At 47.3% G+C, this 23,838-nt stretch overlaps 10 protein-coding genes across 10 annotated transcripts; 3 read left to right on the top strand and 7 right to left on the bottom strand.

The window, feature by feature from the left end:
- Positions 1-21: 21 nt before the first annotated feature.
- On the bottom strand, positions 22-2,667 carry F4822DRAFT_403457 (uncharacterized protein). Its single transcript, XM_051458121.1, has 7 exons — positions 2,336-2,667; positions 2,047-2,240; positions 1,934-1,988; positions 1,373-1,876; positions 722-1,302; positions 501-658; positions 22-367 (listed from the first exon to the last, which is right to left on the bottom strand). The coding sequence occupies exons 2-7, from the start codon at positions 2,198-2,200 to the stop codon at positions 230-232; spliced, it is 1,590 nt and encodes a 529-aa protein (XP_051314427.1). The 5' UTR covers positions 2,201-2,240; positions 2,336-2,667; the 3' UTR covers positions 22-229.
- Positions 2,668-3,811: 1,144 nt separating this feature from the next.
- On the top strand, positions 3,812-5,321 carry F4822DRAFT_252599 (uncharacterized protein). The gene is made up of 2 exons (XM_051454459.1): positions 3,812-5,158; positions 5,204-5,321. Exon 1 carries the CDS (start codon positions 4,206-4,208, stop codon positions 5,088-5,090), a length of 885 nt encoding a protein of 294 aa, XP_051314426.1. The 5' UTR covers positions 3,812-4,205; the 3' UTR covers positions 5,091-5,158; positions 5,204-5,321.
- F4822DRAFT_252610 (alpha/beta-hydrolase) lies at positions 5,165-6,809 on the bottom strand. The gene has a single exon (XM_051454460.1). It carries the CDS (start codon positions 6,279-6,281, stop codon positions 5,508-5,510), a length of 774 nt encoding a protein of 257 aa, XP_051314425.1. The 5' UTR covers positions 6,282-6,809; the 3' UTR covers positions 5,165-5,507.
- A 2,183-nt stretch (positions 6,810-8,992) lies between these two features.
- On the top strand, positions 8,993-12,286 carry F4822DRAFT_437371 (uncharacterized protein; the record flags this gene model as incomplete). Its single annotated transcript, XM_051462407.1, has 7 exons — positions 8,993-9,076; positions 9,125-9,557; positions 9,623-10,051; positions 10,120-10,920; positions 10,977-11,316; positions 11,377-12,196; positions 12,254-12,286. The coding sequence occupies 7 exons, from the start codon at positions 8,993-8,995 to the stop codon at positions 12,284-12,286; spliced, it is 2,940 nt and encodes a 979-aa protein (XP_051314424.1).
- A 429-nt stretch (positions 12,287-12,715) lies between these two features.
- On the top strand, positions 12,716-13,722 carry F4822DRAFT_252495 (uncharacterized protein). The gene has a single exon (XM_051454457.1). The coding sequence runs from the start codon at positions 12,840-12,842 to the stop codon at positions 13,584-13,586; it is 747 nt and encodes a 248-aa protein (XP_051314423.1). The 5' UTR covers positions 12,716-12,839; the 3' UTR covers positions 13,587-13,722.
- On the bottom strand, positions 13,723-15,090 carry F4822DRAFT_252496 (uncharacterized protein). The gene has a single exon (XM_051454458.1). The coding sequence runs from the start codon at positions 14,995-14,997 to the stop codon at positions 13,858-13,860; it is 1,140 nt and encodes a 379-aa protein (XP_051314422.1). The 5' UTR covers positions 14,998-15,090; the 3' UTR covers positions 13,723-13,857.
- A 249-nt stretch (positions 15,091-15,339) lies between these two features.
- Positions 15,340-16,036, bottom strand: F4822DRAFT_252480 (uncharacterized protein). Its single transcript, XM_051454456.1, has one exon. The coding sequence runs from the start codon at positions 15,949-15,951 to the stop codon at positions 15,472-15,474; it is 480 nt and encodes a 159-aa protein (XP_051314421.1). The 5' UTR covers positions 15,952-16,036; the 3' UTR covers positions 15,340-15,471.
- A 296-nt stretch (positions 16,037-16,332) lies between these two features.
- On the bottom strand, positions 16,333-19,927 carry F4822DRAFT_252362 (glycoside hydrolase family 3 protein). The gene is made up of 9 exons (XM_051454454.1): positions 19,528-19,927; positions 19,406-19,471; positions 19,304-19,355; positions 18,972-19,255; positions 18,807-18,919; positions 18,610-18,749; positions 18,458-18,561; positions 18,287-18,408; positions 16,333-18,237 (listed from the first exon to the last, which is right to left on the bottom strand). The coding sequence occupies exons 1-9, from the start codon at positions 19,703-19,705 to the stop codon at positions 16,453-16,455; spliced, it is 2,844 nt and encodes a 947-aa protein (XP_051314420.1). The 5' UTR covers positions 19,706-19,927; the 3' UTR covers positions 16,333-16,452.
- Positions 19,928-20,214: 287 nt separating this feature from the next.
- Positions 20,215-21,924, bottom strand: F4822DRAFT_429261 (sterol esterase; the record flags this gene model as incomplete). Its single annotated transcript, XM_051461064.1, has 1 exon — positions 20,215-21,924. One exon carries the CDS (start codon positions 21,922-21,924, stop codon positions 20,215-20,217), a length of 1,710 nt encoding a protein of 569 aa, XP_051314419.1.
- F4822DRAFT_252345 (uncharacterized protein) lies at positions 21,854-22,942 on the bottom strand. Its single transcript, XM_051454453.1, has 2 exons — positions 21,998-22,942; positions 21,854-21,899 (listed from the first exon to the last, which is right to left on the bottom strand). The coding sequence occupies exon 1, from the start codon at positions 22,766-22,768 to the stop codon at positions 22,163-22,165; it is 606 nt and encodes a 201-aa protein (XP_051314418.1). The 5' UTR covers positions 22,769-22,942; the 3' UTR covers positions 21,854-21,899; positions 21,998-22,162.
- Positions 22,943-23,838: the final 896 nt, after the last annotated feature.

The raw sequence follows: 23,838 nt of genomic DNA, 5'->3' as shown, positions 1-23,838 counted from the left end.
TTCCATTGTCTATAAAGTCAATTTAATTAACTACGTATATTCAATTTCAATATCTAAAATACGAAGAGGTATCAACAAACACACATGCTAACACCTCTACGCAATGCTACATAGGAATACATAGAGAATACATGTCTGGTCTATCTGCAAAAAGCAAAGGGAATCAAACTGAAAAGAAAATGCGAAAACGATGGGCTGTTCCGTGGGAGATTTCCTACCTTATTTCTCTTTATTTCTCCCCATTCACCTTGCCATGGTCTCGCCTCGCTACCTCGTTTTGGGGCAATTTTCCAAACTGCCATTCGGGTAGTGTAATGCCTGTTTGGTCGTGAATGGTCGACATAAGTGGAGGGAGGAGTTGATATACCTGATTAATTTCTCATATTAGCACGCTTCCGCATAAAATTGATGCAAGCCACGTTTTAAGAGTACGTCCGAAAGATACCGAGACGAATGGGAATCATGGCTACTCAATATGTGGCTTGAAGGCGCGGACTTACATTTCGCAAAGTCGCTGCAGAATCTTGACCGGATCCCTGACCACCAGCCGAACCAGCATCGGAACCGGTATTCCATACGCTGATCTTGGGTTGCATGCCGTGTACTGCAGCAGCATTGGCCTTGGCGAGCTCGACGTATGTGCCCTTCTCGATCATCACTACAAAAAGTCAGAATTAGCTGTTGTCCCTTATCCGACACCGTGAGAATAGGAGGTACTTACTGTATTGTAAGAGACCGGATGGGCCACCGAACGCCTCGCTCATCTTAGCGTAAGCCCCAGCCATTGCCGTCAATCCCTCTGCTTCCTTCAATCTCTTCTGCAAATCCGCATCGGCGTTCTTAATCGCCGCGTGGTTCAGCGCGTCAGCGTCCATCTTCGTTTTGTACGCCGCAGCGTCGGTATGCTTCGTGGTTCTGTTATAATCAGCCGCCGCTTGCGTCTCCGCTTCGATTCGGGTCTGATAGGCTTTTGCATCTGTTGTCTTCGTGGACTTTTCGAAGTTGGCCCGTGCATCGGCTTCGATTTCGTACGCTTTGGCATCAGCAGCGTGTTGCTTGCTTTCACGGGCAATCGAAGCCTTAACGACGTCGACGGCACGCAGACGTTCGAGTTCGGCTGCTGCACGCTTGACTTGGACTTCTTTCTTCAAATCTTCGTCTCGCGATTCAGTAGCACGTGTTGCTTGAATTCGTGCGATTTCGACATCTCGGTTGAGTATCGTCTTTTGCGTTGCAAGGTTGGCCTCGGCAGCTGCACGCTCAACATCACGGTCCGTTTTCTGAACGGCCGTTTCTGCGTTGCTATGTAAGAACCGGGTTAATTCTCATACACTAGGCATCAGTAGGCAGCATCGTCATTTAGTAAACTTACATCTTCGCGATTGATCGCTCCTGTTGGCCGCGTCTCTCGGCCTCACCGACATTACCGCGGAGTTGCGCGTCCGCGACGTCAATGCGGGCTTGATTGGTAGCACCTTCATGGGCTTTCTGTGAGAGTGATTGGAAATAGGTGGAGTTTTCCGCGTCCTTCAATTCCTTAACGTTTGCGTTGTAGATCTTAAGGCCGAATTGGTCGAGCTCGCCCTGGATATTACGGAAGATACGGCGTTTGAATTCCTCACGTTCCGTAAAAATCTCCTCCATGGTCATGGACGATACTAATACCCTGGTCTCACCCTCGATAATACCTTTAACGATATTCTCGAGATATTGAGAGCCCTGCTTTTGGGCGGTCGACTCGGCCAATAGCATGGCATACTTCATCAGAGAGTCGCCGCGGTCTTCATCTAGTGCACGATTGTCTGCAGCCTGCCCTGACCGTGGACTCGCATTGGCCCTATGGGCCTTGGAGTTGGCTCCTCGGTTATTGACATCCCTATTATTGATTTAGTATTTTCTATGCCATAACTAACATCTAGGAAAGAACACATACGGTCCGATAGTAAATACGACAGGAAGAAGAAATTGAAGTTTCTCCTTCGTCATCGCTATAGACGCAAGTTAGCAGATGGGCCAGTGGGATTTTCGGTATTTAAAACTGCCTACCTTGGAGGTTCATGGCATAATCATGAGGCTGAACCGAGAATCTTGTGCATCTCTGGAGTGGCCATACCCAAGCTGCTTTAGTGATGAGTACACTCTTAACGCCCATACCCGTGACGGCGAGGTACTCGTCCGGGGCGGCAATCTTGTACGACATGATGGCGGTTTTTTTATCGACTCGGATTTATCCGGTTGTATGTTATGGATTAGAGTATGTCTTTTGAGGCTCAAAAGAAGTGGACGGTGGACAAGAAAGATAATATGGATGTAGTAGTATTGCGTGATACCTACAGGATAGGCCAATGGTAGAAAAGGGAACAGAAAGAAGAAACTTCGGCTTAAATATATATACCTCTCCAGACAGGTATATGAGGTCTGAGTACTCACCGAGAGAGGCTGAACTTTAGCTTTACAGGTGAGCCATAGCTTTACGAGCTAGTAAATAGCTAAATCAACCTTGAATATTAGATATATCTTCCTAGTTCGGTATTCACTTCGATAGAAAGGACTAGATGCCTAGACAGGTGACTATTTTCAAGAGGAAGTGGCTGTAACCTTGTACAAATTAGGTATATTGGGCATTACCTAAAGATTTCTTGGGCATCGGAAAGTGTCTATTTATTGGAGAGTAATTTTACGATGTTCTCAAGACGAGTGAGTTTACCTTTGAACTAGGGAGTGAATATGATGGTATTGCTGAGTCAATGTTACCAGGTACCCACCTAGGCAGGTAACTTCAACGGACCTCTATCGCGGGATTCCGGGATGATTAGACGATCTGATGCCAAACGAACGATTAACCCCTGACCGAGTGTGGGGTTGCGGAGATGCCTTGTGAGGCGTACTCGCGAATATAATACCAAAGTGAACAATGCGAGATTAAAAGTATTTGGTAGGCTGTAGTCGGGCGTCAAAAAGGTCTTGGTGTTTTATCACGGGGTCAAAAGCATCACCTAATTAGGAGCTACAGCGCATACTCGGTAAGACGGAATAGTTCCAGAAGGATTCCTAAAATTTCCTAGGGCTGTAGGGGGTGCTCTAAGCCCCCCAAGCTAAGCTAGTTCGATAGTAGCGTATAGTATCTGGTGTAGTCTGTGTGACAATGAGCCTATGCGGTATTTAGCTAGTTTCGACCCTTGGTTAAACTCGCCTCCCTTCTTACTCTGTCTTCACCGTGGTGCGGCGTATGAAGCTTCAGAGTCCTTCGTGGAAGATTTAAGCAAAAACATTCGATCCGTATAAATCCGAAGGCCTGTGGCTGGGCTGTTTAGCGAATGGCTGTTTAACCTTGATCCTACACTCCTACATCTTGGTGATCGCCGATTCTCAACTTGAAATGCGCTATTATTCTGGGCCTCTTCGATTCCCCGCATATTCGTTTAGCATATTAGGATTCTTGCAGGGAGCTTCTCGCCAAGAATGTGTTGTCGCATGAAGCTGCAATTCCAAGTCGCCAATTATGGGCGACACGCCCAAAGGGATGAGAAATATAACCTGATTGACTATAGAAAGAACTATACTCTAATAGGACCCTCGGCCATTTAAGACTAATTTCGATATTGTAGCGTTGCGTTATGGCTTAGATCGTATTCTCCACTCATTACTTGGTCTCGAGGCTGATTCTTGATTCTACTTGAAGCTAGATACGGACGTCGGTGTTTGCGGCTGATTAAAAGCGTCTTGTGTTCTTTTGAGGCGGAAAATATGGTCACGGGTTTATTCGTGATGTCAGATTAATCTTCAAATTTAGCGAGGTTGAATTGGGCTCTGAGGTTGGCTCTCCTGATTCACCTCAGGCAATATCTGACTACAGGATCTTCCTACCCCTTTGTTGTTGCACATATCTAACTAATTGTCGGTTTCATTCGGGGTTGGCTACTACTCAGTTTCCGGGTCACTTTAAAGTTGAATTTCATTCATTCCACTTACGCTTTGGGAGTAACCGGCTTCATATAGCGTTAAACTATCTAATACTCAGAGCACGGGCAACCTACATCTTGGCTAACCTAATCCCCATTTACTTCCTCCAAGACGAAACAAGAGACCATCTTGGCCCGAACTTCTCAAGGGGTAACCATTGTAATTCTCTATTTTCAACGCGATAGGATCCAATAAGAAGGACCATTACCATCTACCGAAGTGACGGGGAACTTATCACAAAAATGGACTTCAAAAAATCCCTGGAGGAACCTCCTCCTTATACCGCCGTCCCAACTAATGTTGGTGCTCTGGATGAGTTCCAATTGAACACATTGACCTCTCATCTACAAAGACATGTGGCCACTCTCCCGGGTCGCATCCGTGAAACCCAGGAAGCACGGAGAGCAGAGCAAACGATTAGCGATGCCTCCTTGCTAGATCACATCGTCCCCATCGTCGAAGAATTCTTAGCAGACTTAGCAAATCGACATGGGCGCGTTCCGTTAGCTTCGCTCACTCTAGTCCCAGATACAGCTGTTCCGAAAAACGCTATGCTTAGTGGCCTGGAAGACATGAAGCGTCGCGGAGAACTCTGTCGCATTTCAAGAGTTTCTATATACACGCCCGGGAAAGACTCGAAATCTAGCTCTGGTATCTCGAAACCTCGGTTTAACAGCGAAGACCCAGATTGGGCACCCGGCCAGGAGTTTACTGACTGGGGACGGTTCGGCGAGTCGAGTTTCTCGACAGACGAGACTACCGAAAAGCAGAAGGCGCTCTGGTGGCAGGATGAAGAAATGGCTCACCGCTTGGCTAGCTACCTACAACCAAAGAGAGAAAAGAAACCACCTGCCGAACTCAACTCAATAGTCGAGGCTGTAGTTGAGCATCGAATACCGCAGAAAAAGAAGAGAGGATGGAATTTAGGAAAGCGTACGAGTGATAAAGAATCGCCGGAGCCGCCTACATCAGGACCTTCCATAACTCATGTTGCGAAAAACAAGCCGGATGAAGCCGAAATGACGGTTACAGTCCAAGAAGTCGCATTTCGACGAGAGAATGAATTCGGTATATGGGAGAGTATTCGTGGGTGGGGCATCGTTGTAGTCGTGAGGGTCGGAACATGATGCCCAATCGTCTTGGCTGGTGAATACCTAGGTGCCTAGGCCGTATAGGTAGTAAATATTGAAACGATGTACGTATCCAAGTATACGATCTATGCCATGACTAATAATTTTAGGTACATATGCCCAGGTACTTAGGGTACTGCGAGTGCGGCGGTGCAGCTCCCGAATTTTCGGAATGACGTTGCCGAAGGATGGCCCCCTATCCGATGTCCAAAAGCAAAACTTGGGGGCTGGGCGAATCGTGAATCTCCGGATCCACCACTTTATCCTAGAACCATGTCACTATTGATGTTGATCCTTACTAATATAACAATTATTAAATAGGGACTTCGGAATGGAATGCTTTCATGATCATCTATCTCATGAATCGTCTATGAAGCTTCTCTTGAAGAAGTGTAGGAGTTTCCGCCACCCTCATCAAGAGAGGACTTGCTTAACTGCGTTCACAACCCCTTGCGTGGCCGTAAAGTTTGGGCAATGCCCCGTCTCTAGCACAAACGTCTGCACCGTCTGACCCGCCTTCTTCATCTCCTCCACAAAGTACTTCTGGTAGTCATAAGCCACCGTCATGTCATTGGTGGTGTGGATATAGATAATGGGTATCCCCTCGCGCCACGCGCAGTGCTCGGACTTGTCGTATATGTTCTTCCCGTTGAAACGCACCAAAGTACCAAGGTACTCCTCAACCTCCGCGTCGCTGTAATCGCCCGGTCCCACGAGATACGTCTTGGGATCGCGATGCACGCATGACCCATCGTCGTCCCAATCCATGGCTAGAGGCGCTAGGTGCGCGTGTCCGAAGCGCTCTATAGTATCCATCATTGCCTCCCCCTCGACAACTGCATGCGCGGCCATGTAAATAAGATGCGAGACGCCGCCTTGCAGACCCTTGGCCGAACGCGCGGCGACACCTAGCCCGTACAGCGCGTTGGTCCCGAGATGTCCGCCGTAGGAATGCATGAGAGCTACCACGGTGCGCCCCGCGTCTACCAGCTCTTGGAAATAACCCCGGATGAACGATGTATCGACCGCTAAGTCGGCGGTGGGTGGACGTTCTTGGCCGGTTGAGGGGAGGCGTGGGACTTGCACCTCGAAACCTTCTGCTCGCAGCGCGTTTGAGAGCTTGTCGTAGCTCGCGGGGACGTGCCAGCCGCCGCTGATGATCACGATGAGCGGTTTGGTAGATGTCATAGCTGTGGTGTTTTCGTTTGAGTGGTGATCCTTGCAGGGCTCGGTGTTGAATTTATGAGTTTTCGAGGGAAGATGACTGGATCTTAAGTAGTCTTCGGCACGAGGACAAGTATCCAGCGAAAGAATTCAAAGGGGTAGGACCTCTTAGCTGATATCATGGGTTTGAACGCACCTGGGTAGGTAACTAGCCACGCCATGTAACTATGAAAGCTCTGTGGATTCCGTACGCGTTGCCCCTTGTACAGGTCATGGATATGTTCCGCTACCTACCCATAGCTTGACGGGATTTCCCTTTTAGTGTGACAAGGTTCTATACTAGCCTATAACCACTGATTCTCTCAAGAATTGAAGCGTTCTTGAGTATAGAGTATTGGTAACCACGGGCGGGGCCATAACCGGGGGTTGTAGTATTTCAAAGAGTGTATTGCGAAACCGAAACTAAACCAGCATAAAAGATCCCCATAGAAATGGGCAAGCATAGTCTATTTTCTGGATCTATCCACAAATATCTTCATAATCAATCATACATACCAGGAGCTTAACCCACCGATCAGAAAGTCGGCAATGCTTAATTCAGCCTAGAGGATCGCATGAAACTGCCATCTGAATATGAGGAAGCTATACTACACGGCAATCCCGCGAGACTAGCAACTCTGGTTGGTTGAACCGTTAACTATGTAGTTCTCAGAGTAGCAAATTTGTTTATACCGACCCCTAGCTAAACGATGATTGGTGATTCCACCGCTTTTCAAAGCGTGATGTTACGATTTACAGTTCCGATTATTAACATATAGAAACATGCATACAGCTTATTAGTAGATAGAAATGAATCTTGCAGCATTAGTACACGTTGTCGAGAGAGGCACCTTCTTGTCAGCGTCTTAAGAGATTCAAATGGCCTCATTTTGCATTGGACTAGGTTGCATTGATGTTGCATTCTTTTATATCGGCAATTTTATTTTGACCCCTTGGTTACCACTTGCGTTCCTCAAGTCTGATTAAGCTGGCAGAAAGCCCCCATTCTCCAGATATCCTCCTTCGAGTAGACCTCCAACCCTAACCCAAGGAAGGACCAAATACAGGATATTGAGATACTTTTATATTGGCATATACTTCGGGGTATATGCAAGGATAAAGATACATGCGTATATCAAGAAAAACTGAACCTCTTACGTCATCATTTGCAGGACAGTACGTTAACCGCTCGGGAATCTCAATCTGAGAAGGTGCTGATTACTAAGGGTTATTTAAGTGGATTTTACAGTCCCCGACTGTAACTTTAATTCCTAAGAAATACAACATCACATTACCCAATAACAGTGCCTGGAGCAACTCCTCTATTCAAGATATGATCCATCAATCAAGATACTTATGTAGACACCTTTTTCCAAACGTCGGATGACTGAATTGTCAGTTGCATTAACGTGTTCCATTCTCAAAGCAAACGTCGACTTCATATCAACCAAATCAGCGTTTGGATTGATGCCTAAAGTGAAACAACAATCAGACGCTTTCCAACCACAGGCTTCTACCATATACTCGAAATTCTGGCTGATATAATTGTGTCATATATCAGAAATGGTCTCTGCGGAAGAAGGTATGGTTGGCTTTGGACAGCTGCATTGGCAAGGGAAGTGCGGCAGCTGGCTGTCTCAGTTAACAAGGCTCCCAGTAAATCGAACGCGTTGGCTGCATTTTGTGGCCCGGGTACACAAGCGCTTAAGCAGGCTGCCTCTAAGCATTTCGGAGATATGATAGTATATTTTGACTCGGTAGGCCGCATATGGCCACAGCAAGATCGCGCACTGGTTCCCCGCGTTCCGATAGGGGATTCTTGTGCATTCTGCTTTTTGCGACACTGTCGGAACTGCTCTGCTAAGGATTGACTGGCGATTTCCATGGGTGTCACTGTAGGGGACTTTATTAGCCTACACGAACGCAGGCCCGCGAATCGTCCACACCCAACCAACGGCTGCCTTATCGTACGGTAACTCGCATGTTTGGTATGTAGCCGCCGTTGGAGAGCTGGATTACCAAGTATAAATACCTAGGTAGGTAGTTGGGTTCGTTCAGCAGATGATTAGAGTTGTCGAAGCCTTCCCCGCCTTAATATACCCGTCTTCAACCACAACCATTGTCTTCTTTACTTATTTACCTTCATTTCTTTTCTCATTTAAGTAGGCTTACTCATATCACCATATATAGCCTACCATGACGATAGGAGAGGTGATCACATGCGAGAAATGTGAGGTGTTGCCGGGAAACGTCAAATGTTCGTGTGATTCGAGATTCTGTGAGTCGTGTTTTGAGACGAAGCACCGCGCCCGTCATCCAAACCATAGGCGTGCTGGTATAAGTAGAAGTGACAAGACTTGGGCCTGGATGTCAGGTTTTACCCCAAACCTGTCAGTCACCACGCTAGCGAAGCGATTTGAACGAGATGAAGCGACGAAGTGGTTCGGACTTCATATTGATAAGAGCAATGGCGACCGTGTGACAAGGCTCATAGAAACATCACGGTTTTTACATCTTACCAACGAATCAGCATATTACCATTCGACTAGCTTTCGTCGACAGTTCCCAAGTATTACATCATTTATTGGCGAGACGGGTGCAGGAAAGTCTACCATAGGTATGTGGTCCCCTTCTCCAAGCTACTAGATATAAATGACGCTTATAATATAGTCCGCTATTTGACAAAGAATGAGAATATGTCAGGGTTAGATAACTTATTCAGTGCGCCTGTACCGGGGGCTGGATCGGGCTTATCTGCTTGTCTGCCCACGACTGGAGAGGTCAACCTCTATCCTGACCCTGAAACTTTTGGTACTGTATATCCACAGTTCTTGGCAGACTGTGAAGGCATGCTCGGTGGTGAACCCACTGCAGCACAGTACCAGAAGTCTTGGCCACAGCATGGCAGAAGATACCTGCTAGAAAGTAAAAATGGGAGGCCAGTCGACCGGAAAACTGCGGTAATGGAAATATATCCTCGATTTCTTTACTTATTCAGTGATGTCATATGCATGGTTACTAGGAATCAGAAGGCGTGGGCTCACTCCGCACTTAGATTGGTTGAATGGAGCCAAGTTGGCTCGCATAACGCGGTCAACCAATGTGCATTGCCAGCGCTAATTATCGTTCTTAACGGCCCGGCCATCGAAAACGAGTCCTGGATATCTAATGATTATGACGCTGTCACAAGAGATTTCTTCTCGACCATTGACGCAGAGATCGATGAGAATATCGACTTTAGCGAGATGGCAAAGAAGGCAAGTGATGATCCCAGTTTCTTCCTCCTTTACTTGCAGTTGGCCTAACAAAATGGCTATAGCACGGAGACAAAAACATGAGAAGCCTATTGCTACGAAATTTCTCTAGCGTACATGTACACTATATTCCATTGAAACGTTTTGGGGACCTAGGGACTTCTGAAATAGTTATATCACGGTTTGACCGACTTTCCCAGAGAATCCGAGAAGACACTGAACGTGTACGCCATCAGCGTATCGACACGTGGACCTTGTTTGATGCGAAGCAAATGAGCATGGTCTTCGACTATGCTTTCAAGCATCTTGCATCAGGTGTCGAGGAACCGTTTGACCTGAATCAATGCCGACAACAGGTATCGCTCCCAGATTCCACAGAGGGCCGCTTCGCTGAGTTTTTGGGTCGCTGCATGCATAATAGTGTAAGAAAGAACTTTGATGCCATTGCAAAAGTAATGGGTTCATGCATTGTTAGGAACTCCCTTAAGTCAGGGGGGTCTGGTAAGCCCACATGAGTCTTACCTAAGTATGCAAAGGAAATAACTCTGCTAACCCGACTTCGTGGCTAGATTTACTTCGTCCCTCGGTTGTTTTCGATCAGGAAATGAAAGAGATATGCGGTCGAGCATTAGACCAATTTCTGGTAAATAGCCAGCTATGTGCATATTCTAATGAGGAAACTGGCGAAAAATGCATCAATACCAAGTCCGGGCATGCCAAAGGCCATCAAGCAGCAGGCGGGATATTTATTAAAGAGGGTAGTTTTGTCGACGGATTCTTCAGTAATCAAGCATTCCTTGAGTGCGTCGACGATAGTATCCATGCGATTCTCAAAGAAATTGATGACAAGACGAATTTGGATACTGAGGGCAAACGACAGTACGCTACTACGAAGCATAGGTATTACCTTGAGTCCATACCGGACCAATCGTTCTGGATGGAGTCCTTCACTTCTCAGTGGATCGATTCGTACAACGAGAAATATAAAGGCGTATCTAGCACTAAACTCAGTATTCGAGCTAGTGTTTGCTACGCCTGTCTGTTCGGCCACCCAGAGTATACGTTGCCTTGTGGACATGTTCTATGCTTGGATTGTGTTCGTGAGTTCGATGAGTCTTCTCTTTTAGAAAAATATCCCGGCATGTCTATTCACAGACATTGTGTGCTTTGTGCCTCCACGGGCGGGGAAAATTTATGGCCATGTGTGTTCCAGTATCGTCCAGAACTCAGTGGCATACGCTTGCTTTCCCTAGATGGCGGCGGTGTAAGGGGAATTATCCAACTACGTATCCTTCAACGTCTTGAAGAGTTTATTGGACTCGATATACCGCTCGGAGAATTGTTTGATTTTATGATAGGGACAAGCGCCGGTTAGTAGAATCCACCCTTGATCGTCTAGATATTCTTGACTGCTAAGAAATTTTAGGTGGAGGTATCGTGCTGGGCCTCGGTGCGCATAACTTCGGCGTTCAAGAATGCACTTTGCAATTTAAACGCTTCTTCCAGATGGCCCTGGAAAGTAAATTCTTAACTAAATCCTTGTTCGGGCCAATTGCAAGGTTAATAACCAGCTCAATCTACAAGACAGAACCACTGGAGGCGGCCATGAAGGACACATTTGGTACTCAACGTTTGTTCGGGCACTACGGTAACACACCACGAGTCGCAGTGACCACTACTGTGAACTCTGACAGTCGTTTACTCGCTAACTACCATTGGGGAGACGAACGACGATATCTCAATTCAGATATTAATACTTGGTATGCGTATGTTACGCCGCCCTTTCGCTTTCGTCTGCAATGTCCATTAATCTAACATATTATTAGCGCACGCTGCGCTTTCGCTGTTCCAACGTACTTTGAACCGGCTTTGCACGATGGCTGCTATTGCTGGGATGGGGGATTAACAGAGAATAATCCAGTACAGCTTGGAGTAACCGAAGCAAAGTCCGTCTGGGGCCGTGACGCCCGTTTCGATGCCGTCCTATCCATTGGTTCCGGATACGGAAAAAGGTCACAACGCCATCTTGGTTGGCTTCGGTTTTTCCCAGAACAGGTATTTAAAGTTTTAGAGAGGCTAGCTGCAACTATGGATAGTGAGGAGGCTTGGAGAAGTTTCATCAAGAGCAATCAATCAATACAAGATCGATGCTACCGGCTAAACGTTGACCTCGAGAGATCTATTGAGCCAGAGTTGGATGACATCAAGGAAATTCCCAGAATGGAGAGATTAGCAAAGGAAGCTCCTTTCTATTCCCAATTCGGGACAAGGAAGAGGTCGCATATTATCGGTGAGGCTCAAACTAACGAACTTGAAGAATTGGCCCATAGTCTCAAGGCCTCACTGTATTTTTTCGAACTCGAATCAGTGACGAAACAGGACGACGTCTCCATCGTCAAAGGTTGGATATGTTGCCGCCTTCAGCCCCACAAAGAAGCGTACCAGCAACTTATCAGTAACACTACACATTTTCAAGTGAAAAATACCGAACATAAGTTGCCTACTCTTCAGAACGGAAAAAACTTCAAAATAGAGGTTACTTTCCACGAACAAGAGTCAAGAGACTCCGATCCTATTCATATCAATGTGAAGTTTCGTGATCGTGCGACCCCGGTCGTTATCAGCGGATTTCCCACGACTCTGAAGGTAAGACATTGCTATTATACTCTCGCGATGGTCGCTTACTAACTTTAATTTCAACAGGATTTGAAGACATATTGGGATGCGAAACAATGAATTGAAATCGGATGTGGGGGAAGGTGTATTTCCAATATGTCACTAAGCTACCTATAGCTATGTACAGTGTGGTAGGAGCTTTCCCCGCGGCCTGATACCAAGGATTAGAGTGTTTCTATTGATTACCCAAATATAAAGCAGTTACTCGAGTCATACGGATACATGGAATATATGTGTTCTCGTGTAGTCTTGGTTTTGAGTGTGTGGTTGATGCTAAGCTTAGTTGCCTTGGTGGTGATTGTGATGCGGTCTTGTTTACCCAGGTGCCTAAACATGTTCCTAACTCTACGTCAGTTACAACCATCTCGCACGCAACATTTCATCGGGGTTCTACATTGTAGGTGGCATTTCAAACGCGGACCTGATTGGACGCTAGTTGTTAGATTAGAGGCTTTGGTTTACTTTCCCATATAACTCAATATCCCCCCCCCCGAGAGTTCTCCCTTCCTTCAACATAATGTCTAATATAAGAACCTGGAAAGCAGCATCTCCTCTCTCAAGACTTAAGAATTCTGTCACCTATTAATTACATACCTTAAATACAATAGACGCGATGCCCCGTTCGGACCATTGTTCATGTGGTCATGGTCGCGACTGTCCATTTGCGCACGGGCACCATCACCATCACCACCATCACGGCCACCGTCGCCACCGCCATCGCAACCACCACAGCACTAGCAATAGCGGTACATGTTTCCCTAGCCAGGAATGGACATATAACCCCTGGGCCGACCCATACCTAGGCAACTTCAACGGTAGCACTGGTCCGGGCCATATACAATACCCCACCATCACTCGATTCAGAAGCCGTATACACGACTACGATTCCCGCGGATACTGCCGTAACTGTGGCGAGCACCAATCCTACCATCAACCGCCGCACCAACACACTTCACATAGCCACGGATCGGCCCGTGAACCAGCTACCACCGGCGAAGCCTTACTAGGCTGGCTACAAGAAGGGCGGGAGCGAGCCGCTCGTTCGGGGACCGGTCAGTTCCAGCCAGAAACACATTACCTGATGTGTGAACATCATATGCGCCATTATTTCGGGGATAACTACCAGGGCTTTTCGCCTACTGAGTATATGGCAGCATTGGATCGAGCGGAAGAGATGGTGCGTGCGGGAAATGGGGCACGGAATAACGGGCATGCTGGCTCTCGGGCTATCACCTCTAGCTCCTCCCGCGCGGCTTCTCCTGCTAGCCCTCGTGCTGAATCTCACGTTGGCTATGGTAGTGACGATGAGCTTCCGCCTGATGATGAGCCCCCTCGATATAGCGACGATGGTAGGGATTAAGCTCGGTTTGCTATACGAATGAATTTGGATTTGAACGTGTTGATGAGATATGAGAAATTAGGCGGGAAGTATTCGGCGTCGCGGGGAATGGCTTTAGAATCAATCATAGGCAGGAGTTTGGGTTTGGAATGTCTGTAATTAGGATTATCACACACAAATTGATATATGTCCTGCAAATTTTGATATTGTTTTATTCGTTAGGCGAAAGAACTGTATATCAACCCACCCAGGAACTATTAATGTCTTCGGTGCATCATCCCTCGATGAGGAATTAGTATAATTGATTCTCAGTCCACCACGTTCGCAGACCTTCAACATCGCACCAGTCAAACTGCGCCGGATTCTCGTACCACCAATCCTGACCAATAGGCGGTCGGTCGCTAGCGTATTTCTTCAAGGACCCGCCGTCAAAACGGTGGTTCTTGACACCAAGCAGGAGCACGACGCTTCCGACGGCAGGCGCAAACCGGTCCGGATCTAGGAAGACGGTAAGAAGCACGTGCTTATCGGTGGACGGATCCGCGAGTCGCGTCTGCCGCTGGGTGTAGGGCGGAAGGCCAGACGGTTCAATTGGCGATAATGCCGATACGACGGCTAGTACGTTAACACTCCAATTTTGCTTATACGGTAAATTGGGGATTGAGCGTAGCTTTGTAAGTTTTAAAGGTTTGCCTGGGTTATTGCTGGACCAGGGGAGGTTGTTTGCTTTATCCTTGGTCCTCGTTGCGAGATCGAGTCGATTTTGTGTTACCTTCGTGGCGGCATCCGGCATGACTTCGAAATCATCGTCGGCATCGATTTCTCTGGGTAGACCGATTCCGCTATCGAATGACTGCGTGCCGTGGTTTGCTACGACCGTGTCGACTCTGGGAGGAGATGGGGGTTTTGCTTCAGCCTGATCTTCCTGGACCTCGGTGTTGGGTTGAGTCACTTCAACGTCCATTACATCAACGAGCGCATTATTCCACCCGACCAGTGAAAGATCCTCCACAACTAGGTAAACCATACTATTTTCCGCGTGACGGCTACCTCGTTCCTTCTCCTTGCCCTTAGAGCCTGAAGGGGCTCTCTTGGGGTTATTGGACGCATCATTCCGTTCGACTCGGAATCGATCTAGTTTCACGTAGGACCCGAATGCGATGTCTCCCTGATCTATGTATCTGTGCATCTCAGCAGAGAGCAGGGCTTGAATGCATAGTTCACCATCTCCTAGTAGCAAGCGCACGGCGCGCCATCTCTTGGATTTAGACGTATGAACCGAGTCAATTCCCTCAACCAAGAACACAGAACCGGGCACACAATATCCGGTGCGTAGGATGTCGGCTATGAGGGGTATAGGTTCGAAAGGCTCCGGCGCGATACATGTTATATCGGGTGCTTCAAGCGAGGGACGAGGCGAAAGGGAGGACATGAATCTCGAGTTGCTTCATTCATGATTTATTGATGTTTCCGCGAGACGCGCAGGAATTAGTAAACGGGTTAGTTAATTAAATTAATTTAAGTAGAAACTGAATCAGTTCTAAGGTGAACTAAGTTGGTTGTCCGTAGGTAAGTGACGTTCCACTCGGTGGGGCAGTTCTCGCTCATTCCTTCCGACATGTCTCGGGTCAAAGGGGGGCGGTGGTGGGGGGCCTCATGCCAAGGACTCATTAGAGCACTATTGGCTTCATGCAATAGCTTTTCAAGCCAGACAGGTTTATGTATGTATCGATGAATTATCCCCCTTTTAAAAATTTTTTTTGACTGATTTATTTTCATGAAGACTCCGATTTCAATAACTACAGAATAACAGGCATCGTAAAATAATTATGAGGCGGATTTCCATGCCCCCGCGACGGCATTCTAAGGAGGTAGATATCTCATACTACGAATAGCGTAAACCTTCTTACTCCGATATCTCCCCCTCTTCTCGTTCACTGTCCGACGCTTTTCCCCCATCATTTCCATTCTTGTCCTCCTTGTCAGCTACCGGCGTGTCAAGCGGCGGCCTCTGCTTCAACTCCTCGATGTGCGCCTGAATCATCTCGATCATATCCTTGAACTTGGGTGCTGAATTTTGCTCCTTCATATCACTCTCATTCGAAGCATTGCTCGGGCCGGCCTGCACCTCGGTATCTGTCTGTGGACGTTCTGGCGTTCTGAGGGGCAGCGGATAGGCTGAGTCAGGGAATAAGGGTCTTCCATCAAGGCCTTGAATCCTGAAATTGATAGGGTTCGATCTCGGAGGGGGTGTTGGCGATGACTCTTGGTCAGAGGGTGGCGAAGAAGGTGGTAGCGATGGCACGGCGGCATCATCATCCGACTGATCACTCTTAGTGCGTCGGGAAAGATGAGAGGGTGCGTTGGAGTTCAAGCGCCTCGACATTTTACCGTCTTTTGACTTGATACTGGTGCGTATACCTTTGTCGCAAATGGGGTTCCTAGAGGGCGAGATGATGGTAGGTATTGTCGCAAGCGGTTAATCAAGCGATGCGACTCGGTGGCCCCCGATAACTTGCTAGCAGCCCGAGACTGCTGAACAATCTATAGATTTCCTATAGTTCAATTAAACATAAGGAACCGATTTTTTTTACTAGTTGGTTTGAGGAATTGTTAAAGTGGTGGCGATAACTTCGGAACCACCAGCAATGAGTACAGGCCGGCAGGTGCTTGTCCTTTTCTCGAGTGCGATCTTGTGCGAAAATAATTGTCTCGCACATTTATTATTCAAGTAAAAAAACTAGTCGCAATAAAACACATAGGATAATTCCTAAGTTCGAATTAAACCAGTCACGTCCATGTTTGCGATGAAATTGTTTGTTGTTGACTATGAGTTCTCCTAAGTCCCCCGCCCCTGCCATTCACAGCGCATGCACCTACCACTTCCTTAAACACAATTCAAAGTAACATTCGTTGATGTATTGATATCTCCGCCGTGGTTTAAGAGGGCGAAAGTATATGGTCCTTTTTCTAACTCCCACTCATTATTCCTATTGAGAATAGTCAGATACCTATTCACATCCAACTTGAGCAAAATTGTGCTTTCCTGCCCGGCTGGTATGTCGACACGTTCGAAGGCAACAAGTTGTTTAACTGGCTGCACAACGGATGAGACACGTCCGAGGACGTATATTTGCGCCACATAACTCCCAGCTACAGTGCCATTGTTTTTAATAATGACTGTAAACGTAATCGTATCTCCCGTTTTGAAATCCGTGGACTCGGCACCGCTCGCCGAACCTCCGAATCTTAGCACTTCAAACGTCGTATATGAAAGCCCATACCCAAACCAGTATGCTGGTGATGACTCGGTATCTAGGTAATTTACCAAGTGGGCTGTTGGCTTATAATTGTAATACACTGGAAGCTGACCAACATGCTTCGGAACAGTAACGGGCATACGGCCACCGGGATTGACAGTGCCGAAGAGCACATCCGCAATAGCCTGTCCGCCAGATTGGCCAGGGAAGAACGCACTTAGCACAGCGGCACTCTGGTTATAATAGTCGATTGCGAAAGGCCGTCCACCCTGAAGGACCAGCACAACCGGCTTTCCCAATTTATATATCTCCCTAGCAAGTAGGTCCTGGCTTGGGGCGAGGCCGAGAGTACCGCGATCGCCATTTTCTCCGTCGCTATTCCAAGCTGCCCCAACAGCTAGAACTACCACATCCGAAGAGCTCGCAAGTTGGACGGCTTGGTCGACGGCATTTCCGTTTCGGTCGACGAGGTTCCAAAATAATATAAGTTGCGAATTGAGAGAATTTACATTCTCTACTTTCTTATAGAGGTTGTATGTCTGATACTCAATGCGGATATGGTAAGTCGCCCCTTTTCTGAACGTGAACGGGGCGGATCCATCAGGAGGTAAGGTTGCATTGGTGGTGGTGAAATCGTACCCCATGATATTTCCCATAATATTGCTCGTTTTGAGGAGTCCATCTACACCATATGATGTGACCAGATTACCATTGATGAAGAGTTTAACTGTTGTGTTAGGTCCTACTGCTGCCCCAATCCAACCATTCACATCGGCATCGACCGGAGATTTCAGCTCGCCCTCCCAAATAGCGCTAAAATTATTAGAGGTCAGGCCATCTGGAGGATATAAACCCCAGTCGAGAGCTGGCGTCTCTATTCTATGTGTTACTGGTTGACTGAAATTCGTATCGGCGAAGTACGTTGCGGAAAGACCTCCTATTGTGCCGTTTGACGACAAGAGATACGGCGGGATCACGTATTGCGCATTGTATTCCCAGGTATCCGCACCCCAGCTAGAGACCAATTCGAATTCGCCCTCACTTGCATATTTAAGCATTCCTTCGCGAATAGTTTGCGCTGCGTCCGCGGGATACTGACCCCATTGGCCGGAATAGTCGCCATAATTGAGCACATCGGAAAAGGGGCCGATGAGAGCGATCTTCGTAATATTTCGATCTCGTGGCTTTAATGGCAAAGTGGAATTCTTGTTTTCTAGAAGTACGATACTTTTTTGCGCAGCTTTGAGGGCTAAGTTCCGGTGGTCATATACCATTTTTCGAGGGTCGATTTCCGCTGGTATGAAAGGGTCATCGAAGAGACCTAGATCCCACTTAACACCCAATATCCTCCGTACGTGAGATTGAAGCGTGGTCAACTCTACGGAACCATTATTAACTAGGTCTCTTGTTGCCTGAAATCGTATTAATGTCAGTTATTTTTAAGCGGATGTGGGGTTTCACATTGAGGTAGACTTCAAGCGGGTAATCGTAGAATTGGATCATTCCTCCAGCATTGAACCATTGCCGTATTGCGTCCGCTGGGGAACTTGCGACCCGATGTACTGATTGAAGCTCAACCATACCTATCATGTTTAATACAAATTTCAGCATATTTCTTGGGGGTATTGATACCAGTATCATCAGCAATTGTGAAGCCATCAAACCCCCAATCCTCGAGCGCTTGGTACAACATTGGGTGGACATGAGCCGGTATATCATCAAGTTCATTATACGCCCTTTAACCCTTTTAGTTTAGAAAACACGATCAAATGATTATATCTTACATCAAGACTCCCTTCACCCCGCCGAGTTCGATCGCAGCCTTAAAGGGCATTAGGAGGTCCTGCAATACTTGTCGATTGCCATGGCCCATGAAAGGCGCTGTATTATGGCCAGACTGCGGGGATCCATGAGCGGCAAAATGCTACCCGGAAACACCAATCATTAACGAGGTTATAGCAAAAGTGCGAGAAGTGCATACCTTCACCACCGGCGCTGCGGCGTCTGGTTCAGACCAGGAACCGTTTTTAGATAGTCCGCTAGAGTAGGCAACCCCCATATGAGAAGTCAACACCTTGTCTTCACCCCACGCCTCTATTCGATATCAATATGAAAAGAATCTTTTTTAAAAATCCAGGAATCATACCTTGCATACGTCCCCATCTTGGATCTTGGCCAATATCAAGAACTGGGGATAAGCAAGCATGAATTCCTATCGACCTCGCTTCGGTTCCAATTGCGCGGCCGACGCGATATACGAGGTCGGTATCGAAGCTGGCGGACAGACCCAGGCTCTGTGGGAACATAGATTGCTTGAACGACCCCACACCATGAAGGCATTCTCCTACATGCATGAGTGGAACTTTCAATCGCGACTTCTCTAAATTCAATGCTTGGAGGGAGTTGTAGTGAGAGGTATTGAGCGGGTACCTGGATGAGGGTAAGCCAGGAGCTTATGTGACAACCCATGGGACAAACCAATCATGCATTACGCCTATAGGCGAGTCTGGACTGAAGCGCATCGTGTAATCTAGTACCTCGATGAGTATATGGTAGTTTTGGCATGGTTAGTCTACATACCATAGAGTTCATTTTTCGACTTGACCCCTACGATATCCCCTCCGAACATGAGGTGTAATTGTAGAACTCATCGGCCAGTTAGCAACATGATTCAAGACGGATAAATTTCTAGAGAAACTAACCAAGGTCCTCGATCGTCATGTTTGAGACCAACGCATCTATGAAAGATTCCTTGTCCGCAGCGATTGAACGACCATCAACCTTCCCCAACAACTCCTCTCCTTCGGCACCAAATCCATTTGCTAGTGTTTTGAGGCGGCCGAAGGCACTTAATAAGAATAGTATAAAAAAGTATCGCATTGTCGCAACGAACTCCGGCGAGAGCGATAGTGTTCATGATGCTAAAATATCGAGTAGTCAACAACGACGCCAATTGAAGGATATATCCTAGTACATGTATGATGGGGCCGGCTAATGATGTTACATTCTCCTCTTCTTCTCGGGATATCTTGGTTATGATGCATGGAATTATTAACCTAACGTTTTTGGTCAACTGTATCTTGCCGAAGTCCAAGAGATGGACCCACTCGCTTCGCCATGCCCTTGAAGGAGGTATCTTGGATGTGTATATCTTTCTCGGACCTCAACTATATACGGCCCTTATTAAGTCTTGATTTTCCTCCTTCCTATCGAGCCCGCACATCTCAGCTTATTTCATTTTAAAACAATAATGCGACCATCGTATGCAATAGCTTCGTATCAACTTTTGCTTGATCGTACCAATCCCCCTCAAGACGCCGCCTAATGAGCGCACTCGTAACCCCAACCAACTCCGAACGCCACATACCAACCCCCTCCAAGATTTACCATTATATTAAGAATATTGCCGCATTATCAGCAATATACGCTTGCGATGTATTCCTGAAATCATCCGCCAGTAAATTACTCTTATCACTCCAAAATTGCATCAATTCATTATTCTCCTTCCATTGCGGCCACTGCGGATAGTTCGAGCTAGTCCCATCATTCGGATCCGTCGTGTATAGGAACGAGATATAGTAGCTTTGAATAGCGTTACTAGCGTAATTGGGCAAAATCCCGTAAAACACCTGGAGCAAGTCGGAGCCGTGGAACGTGCCTAATATTGGAGTTCCACGATCGTAAGACGCTAGGTACGACCATGAGGGCACGTCGGGGTTTACGGAAGAAGCCGAATCGAGGAAGACTCGGCGCGTGAGGGTGAATACCATGTCACCAAGAATCGCCGCGAGACGCTTGAATTCTGGATACGGATTATTCAATGCGCCGGTATTGAAAGGGCTTCCGGCTTCAACCGAAGGATCGTAGGTGTCGACAAGACCTTCCACGTATTGCCTGTCAATAGCGGGGAAGAAAATCTTCCAGATATAATTGACGAGTTCATCCGTATTTGTGATGTTGGACTGGAATAAGCTGAACAGAGTCCCTTCGTCTTCTTGGTCACCGATGATCATGGGCACGGCTGCGTATCGGCCATTGAGGGCAAGAACATCAGGGCTATCTGTCAGGACTTTACCATCAGGTCGCGGAAGGTAAGATAACGAGACAGAAGTGTAGCTCAAAAGGCCAGGGACACTGTTTACCGCGTTGAGGAACGTATCGTAATCGGCGTTACGAAGACACGCAAGCGTATCGGAATCGCCGTCGCAACCCGCTTCTTTCACCACAGCATCATAGATACCCTGAGGACGAGCGCTGTCGACTGGGTCGGCCGGCACGACGCTTCCACTGTTCATAATGGCTGCGCGGAAAAGTTTTTTTCCATTGTAGCTGTTATCGCCGTCGTAAAGAGCCATTTGGTCAAACACGGAGATAGCACCAGCCGATTCTCCCCATATTGTCACCTTCTCCGGGTCACCTCCGAAGGCTTCAATATTATCTTGAACCCATTCAAGACCCATCCGCTGATCCAAGAGACCCAAGTTCGCAGCGCCATCTGCGAGAATTTCTTTTCCGCCTAGGAACCCGAAGCCAGCCACTCGGTAATTCACGGAGACAAACACAAATGGTTTGTCTTGGTCCACACCATTGGATACCAAAGACGAAGCGTCGTACATTGAGGGGCTACCAAGCTCGAAACCTCCGCCGAATATCCAGAAGAGAACAGGCAGTTTGGCGTCTGCTGCGGTACCTGCTGGTCGTTGCACTCTCATAGTCAAGCAATCCTCTGTTTGCCCCGTGGCGACTTGGAAGAGTGGAAGATCAATCAGGTCACCAAGAACAGAGGTGAGAAGATCCCCATCGGTAGAAAAGAACATTTGAGGGCAAGATGGACCAAGTCCAGTGGCATCGAAAGTGCTGAGGGAAGTATTGAGTTTTTGTGGCGGTTTCAGACGTAAGCTTCCTACTGGAGCTTGGGCAAATGGGATGCCTCCATAATTCTCGACTCCATTTGAAACGGAACCGACAATGGTGCCTTGTGGTAGGACGACCGACGCCGTATCAGCCCGTTTCTGCTGTGTCTGAGTTGGTGCAGGAAGAGCGACTGCAACGCTGGTGAACACAGCGGCTGACACTAAAGTAACAAACAGGTTATACATGGTGTCCCTGGGGTATGACCAAGACAGCTAAGGTAGGGGGTAACTTGAGGAAGGGTCCTCGAATAAATGTTACCTCTGTTTGTTGATACCAAGGGCCCAGAGAGACCTTGTTGGAGGTTGTCTCACTATGTCTTATGAAGCGACATAGCGATCTTATATAGACTCCATTCTTTGGATGATGCATGGATGACGCGCATGCCATACCACCAAGGGATAACCTGAACTAAGACAATAACATCTAAGGCTGAACAGGAATACATGGCGCACATGGCCCATGTTTACTCTCTCCCGCCCAGCTGACCGCCATAGCTTGAGGGACACGACAGCATGTTACGCCGAGCGACAGACCCTTAGCCGCACGACTTACCCAATTTCGCAGTTTCTCCAGAGGATTTCTCGAAAAACCGGGGAGTCGGAGATCGAATCTGGAAAGAATCTCTTTCTTTATTCTCCTCCCCACGGGGTAAATATGCCATCTTGGGTCTATTCCCCGGGTTAATAGAAACTTGGCCCTGCATAAACAAGACGGGAATGCCATGTCTCGAAGGATATTTTGGGGTTGCATGTGAAATCTACACCAAGATTCTCTATTACTGGTGCTGGAACCAGCCGAGGCACGGTAAACATGCAGAATATCGGCGCGAATGGTGCCAAATCGGCAAGTCGGATTCGCTGGAGTATTAGCTAGGTGAACGGTAGGCAGCATACCCGTGGAACCAATAGTCGACGATCCCTCTAGAGATGTACCACACGTGAATAGATGGTTGAATCCACCAGCGGTTAGAATTGGGCAGGTAGCTATTTTGTAGCGCTTGATGTGTGTGGTCGGAATACAGAAAATCATAGCTGATCATCATGCTCCAACACTGAGCTGACCCAATGACGTTTTCATATTACCCCAGAAAAGACCCGCCATATAGAGAGTTGTGGGGGTGGGGCTGCGTGTGACAAGTGTGACAGGTCCAAGCCTGTAGGATTAGACCATTCAAACGGGCTGCTTGCGGGGTAGAAGGAACTTAACGGGGATCAGTATAGGTAGGAGTTTAACTCCAGCCTAACCTTCCTCCGCTGAAATTAAGTACCTTCAATAACTTTTGTATGGTTTCTTTGGCTGTAGTACATCTATCCAATAATTTGGCGCGCGTTGTTGGGGTTCGTAATCGTATAATTGCGATGGGTTGTGTACCAAGGTCTACAGTACCGCTCCTCGGAGGTTTGATGGTAACATGTAACGTCGTTCGCCGACGTCAAGGAGGTAACTTGAATTTTCAAAGCCCTTTAAATTAGAAATCATCGTAGGCCGCACAGATAATCGTTGAATAGTAACCATTCGTAATACCCCCAACGTCATACAACCTTTTTAGGTTCCGGTCGTGTAGCTCGGAGGGGTTGTGTATCACCAACCGAAGCCATTAGGGCACAAAAATTTCGACTATGTGCGACCCAACCGGGTCGGATGAAGACGTGCCTGATTATAAAGAACATGGATTCATGGGGGACTTAGAATTACTCCGAAAAGTCCGATGTTTGATGATGCGGGGTTTGCGATGAAATCTCTTTATGAAGAGTCTCTCCGAAATGGCCGACTTCACATGCAAATAATCTCGTAATGAAGCTGGAGAAGGGTTTACTGAAAGGACCTCTATGAATACCGACCATCCGTTTATTTCAGATCGACTTCAAATTGGCCGTCTGCGTGTGAGATGTGTTCTTTGGGATATACCTGGGTTAACTCCGTCTATTATGCAAGGGATAACGCCACTTTTCATGCCGCCCCGAAAGAAAAAGAAATTGGGCATGTTCATACAGAAGCTAGCACAGTACGGCGATGAGGAGATGCTTGTAGCTTCTTATTGCCCAGCTTAAATTAGTGGCTGGTGGTAGCACGAGGCTATTGAATCGTGATAGTGATAG

This window comes from Hypoxylon trugodes, assembly GCF_022578975.1.
Source record: "Hypoxylon trugodes strain CBS 135444 unplaced genomic scaffold F4822scaffold_5, whole genome shotgun sequence".
Taxonomy (NCBI): Eukaryota; Fungi; Ascomycota; class Sordariomycetes; order Xylariales; family Hypoxylaceae; genus Hypoxylon; species Hypoxylon trugodes.
This window is presented reverse-complemented; position numbering and strand designations above follow the sequence as displayed.

Excerpts from the sequence above, each read along its gene's own strand:
- F4822DRAFT_403457 (XM_051458121.1), bottom strand. The coding sequence starts at position 2,200 with ATGTCGTACAAGATTGCCGCCCCGGACGAGTACCTCGCCGTCACGGGT. Across the intron at positions 1,303-1,372 it reads GAGCGATCAATCGCGAAGAT|CAACGCAGAAACGGCCGTTC; the intron begins GTAAGTTTACTA and ends GTTCTTACATAG. Across the intron at positions 659-721 it reads ATCCGGTCTCTTACAATACA|TGATGATCGAGAAGGGCACA; the intron begins GTAAGTACCTCC and ends GACTTTTTGTAG.
- F4822DRAFT_252599 (XM_051454459.1), top strand. The coding sequence starts at position 4,206 with ATGGACTTCAAAAAATCCCTGGAGGAACCTCCTCCTTATACCGCCGTC.
- F4822DRAFT_252610 (XM_051454460.1), bottom strand. The coding sequence starts at position 6,281 with ATGACATCTACCAAACCGCTCATCGTGATCATCAGCGGCGGCTGGCAC.
- F4822DRAFT_252495 (XM_051454457.1), top strand. The coding sequence starts at position 12,840 with ATGCCCCGTTCGGACCATTGTTCATGTGGTCATGGTCGCGACTGTCCA.
- F4822DRAFT_252496 (XM_051454458.1), bottom strand. The coding sequence starts at position 14,997 with ATGTCCTCCCTTTCGCCTCGTCCCTCGCTTGAAGCACCCGATATAACA.
- F4822DRAFT_252480 (XM_051454456.1), bottom strand. The coding sequence starts at position 15,951 with ATGTCGAGGCGCTTGAACTCCAACGCACCCTCTCATCTTTCCCGACGC.
- F4822DRAFT_252362 (XM_051454454.1), bottom strand. The coding sequence starts at position 19,705 with ATGCGATACTTTTTTATACTATTCTTATTAAGTGCCTTCGGCCGCCTC. Across the intron at positions 19,472-19,527 it reads CATGACGATCGAGGACCTTG|TTCTACAATTACACCTCATG; the intron begins GTTAGTTTCTCT and ends CTGGCCGATGAG. Across the intron at positions 18,562-18,609 it reads GGGGTGAAGGGAGTCTTGAT|GGCGTATAATGAACTTGATG; the intron begins GTAAGATATAAT and ends AAAGGGTTAAAG.
- F4822DRAFT_252345 (XM_051454453.1), bottom strand. The coding sequence starts at position 22,768 with ATGATTTTCTGTATTCCGACCACACACATCAAGCGCTACAAAATAGCT.